Source organism: Mus caroli, unplaced genomic scaffold, assembly GCF_978045245.1.
Source record: "Mus caroli unplaced genomic scaffold, Mus_caroli_1 scaffold_5, whole genome shotgun sequence".
In the NCBI taxonomy this organism is placed as follows: domain Eukaryota; kingdom Metazoa; phylum Chordata; class Mammalia; order Rodentia; family Muridae; genus Mus; species Mus caroli.
In genome coordinates, this window is record NW_028227260.1 from 138030256 (window position 1) to 138032858 (window position 2603).

At 42.0% G+C, this 2603-nt stretch overlaps 1 protein-coding gene across 1 annotated transcript in view; it reads right to left on the bottom strand.

Annotated features, from left to right (window-relative positions):
- The window catches only part of LOC110286153 (protein SSXA1), a 4636-nt gene extending 3178 nt beyond the window's left edge, over positions 1-1458 (bottom strand). Inside the window, exons 1-3 of the mRNA XM_021152628.1 lie at positions 1393-1458; positions 829-943; positions 429-527 (exon numbers count right to left, since the gene is read on the bottom strand). Of these exons, the coding sequence (XP_021008287.1) occupies positions 429-527; positions 829-943; positions 1393-1458 (280 nt within the window). The remainder of the gene's footprint in view (positions 1-428; positions 528-828; positions 944-1392) is intronic.
- Between the last annotated feature and the right edge of the window lie 1145 nt (positions 1459-2603).

Below are 2603 nucleotides of genomic sequence, written 5' to 3' on the forward strand. Positions count from 1 at the left end.
TGTGATTCATGAATAGTCTTTTTCAGGAAATACATAGCTTTATAAAAAAGAAGTATTTCAAGCATGGACACTCATGGAAACTTGCACTGGGTGCACGTGGAACTCAACATTAGCACTCAAAGTGTTTCATATCTCTCTGATGTCTTTAAACAAATCAGCCACAACTGAAGCTGGCTATTCTTCTCTTACCAATCTCACCGTCCTTCCAGTTCCACCCAAGCATCTAAATATTTAACATTTACCTACTGTCAAAGAAAATATACATTCTCCTTTTGCACATTTAACTTTTTTTGTGGTATCCATATACTTAACTTTTTGACATCACTCTTCCCTCAGCACCGACCTGAGGAATGGGAGATTTGTCTGCAACCCTCACTGGTACTTGATGGAAAAGTTTTCATATGCACAGCCCCTCCATGTCTACTCACCTTGACTCTCATGGCTGGAAACTTCATCAGAATCACTGAGCACAGATTTTGTGACCCGTTCCTTAGATTCCATGAAATCTGGGAGATGGGCTCTGAGGCCTAGAAAGAAGCAAAATGTTTTTTCCTTATCACACAACTGAGAAGAGGAATGCAAGGGGCTGGCTCTGGGAGGATATAAGACAACACTGTACACCTGAACAAAGGCCTGCTGGGGAGCAAATGCAGGCTACAGGGATGCATGCTATAGTGGCTGTTGCCTGCCCTCAGCCCTGCATAGGATAAAAATGAGCAGGATATTCAGCAGTTGAATTGACATTTCTCTTGAAGAAGAGGCAGAGAAGCCATAGTATAGAGAGGGCCTGGAGGGCCTGGCTTGTCTGAACCCAGAGCTCACTCTTACCTAGATTAGTCATGGTGGTGTAGTTTCTTTTCATATACACATATGTGATCTTCTCTGAACGGCTCAGCTTTTCCCACTCTTCCTTAGAGAAGTATTTAGAGATATCCTCGAAGGCCTAGAAAAGCAAGAACATTTCAATCTGACAGCCAATCTGCTGTGAATGTGTGCCCTTCAGCCTAGAGCATGTCCTCTGCTCCTATACCTCCACGCAACTTGTGGGAACTGGAGAAAGCTCCTGATGGGTGGATGTGAGAGCAAAGAGAGAAGCTATGGACACTGTCCAGTCTCCTCCTTAGCATGTGATAAGAGTTTCATTGTTTGATTCCCAACTTTAGGCACCTTTAGAAACAGGATATTCTGGAGTAATTTGGAAGACACCAAATTATTGTAGCACAAGGTCGCAGACCAAACATGTTCAGAGATGCTGGAGAAAGATCCTCTGACATTGTGTGGCCTACTTTGTCCCTGATGCTTCTCCACAGTGCTTCTGCATTCATCTACTGAGAAATCTAAATCCCCATAGCATTCCCTGGCCACACCTCTGCCCCATGAAGGTCACCTCACCTTGCATGTCTCCTCTGGCTTGTGCTTAGTTTTTCCAAGGTTCACTGAATGAGACCTTCTGTTCATGGTACTAGGGATGCAATCTTCAGTGTATGCTTGAACACTTTAAGCCTGAGGAGGGAGGACAGCACCAGCCAATCACCTAAAATTAAATTCTATTTTCCTTATGGCTTGTTTGTCCCTTGAAAAGTTACATGGAGGAAAGCCTGGACATAGACATATCTGGATTAGCAATGACAGGGTTTCTATGACATAACTGAGATGTGTTTGAGTCTCCAAAGCATGTTGGCTACTGATGTTACTAGTCCTCCTGGATGTGTCCTGAATTGAAGGACACACAGAAAGATCTTGTTGGATGTGTCAGGTAGAAAAGAACAGTCCCCTACATTCTCACCAGAATGTAAGAATGTTGATTTTATAAGTGGGGGAAGAGGGAGTACTGTCGAGGGAGATAGGATAATGATTACCAAAGAACAGTTGGAGAGGAGTAATGAGTAGGCAAGATGACCATGGTTTACAACCAATCAGTTACTATTAAAGAGAGGAGTCATAAGTCTACAAGTAGAGAGACCAGGTAAATGTTTAAGGACAGGCAGCATTAATCGCCCCAATTTGATGACAATCTACCGTATACATATCTTTATTTTCCCACCATATTCCATAAACCTGCAGGGCCGTTATATGTTCAGGAAACAAAAGACAAAAATCAGAAAAAGTAGTTCTTAGGAAGTCAGGCTTGGTGTTGAACAAAAGTGTTTTTCATGAGGTAGTAGAATAAATGTGCATCATATTTTTAGAGGTTAAAACTTATTTTTCTAGAGCCAAAAAAAGGACAAAGAATCAGAATGAGTTTTTATACTAAAAATATAGTTTCATTTCATGAAAGTGGAATTTTTCTTCCCAGGAATTTTAGCATTTTATTTCTTTTAAAATAGAAATAAGGTAAATGTGTGTGGAGGTGTGGGGGTGTTCATTTTCATGCACTTGTACATGGAGCCCAGTGTTCAGTCTCAGGTGTCATGCCTCACGAGACATTCACCTCATTTTTAAGACAGTACTTTACCTTGGTACAAAAAACTTGCTAGGAAGGGAGCTTCAGGGAACTAGCTGTCTCCACTGCTCTTAGAGTGGGGAGGTCAAGAGCCTGCCTTCTTTCTTAGCTTTGGACATCAACCAGAGTGCTGGAGATTGAACTTGGGCCTCATGTTTAC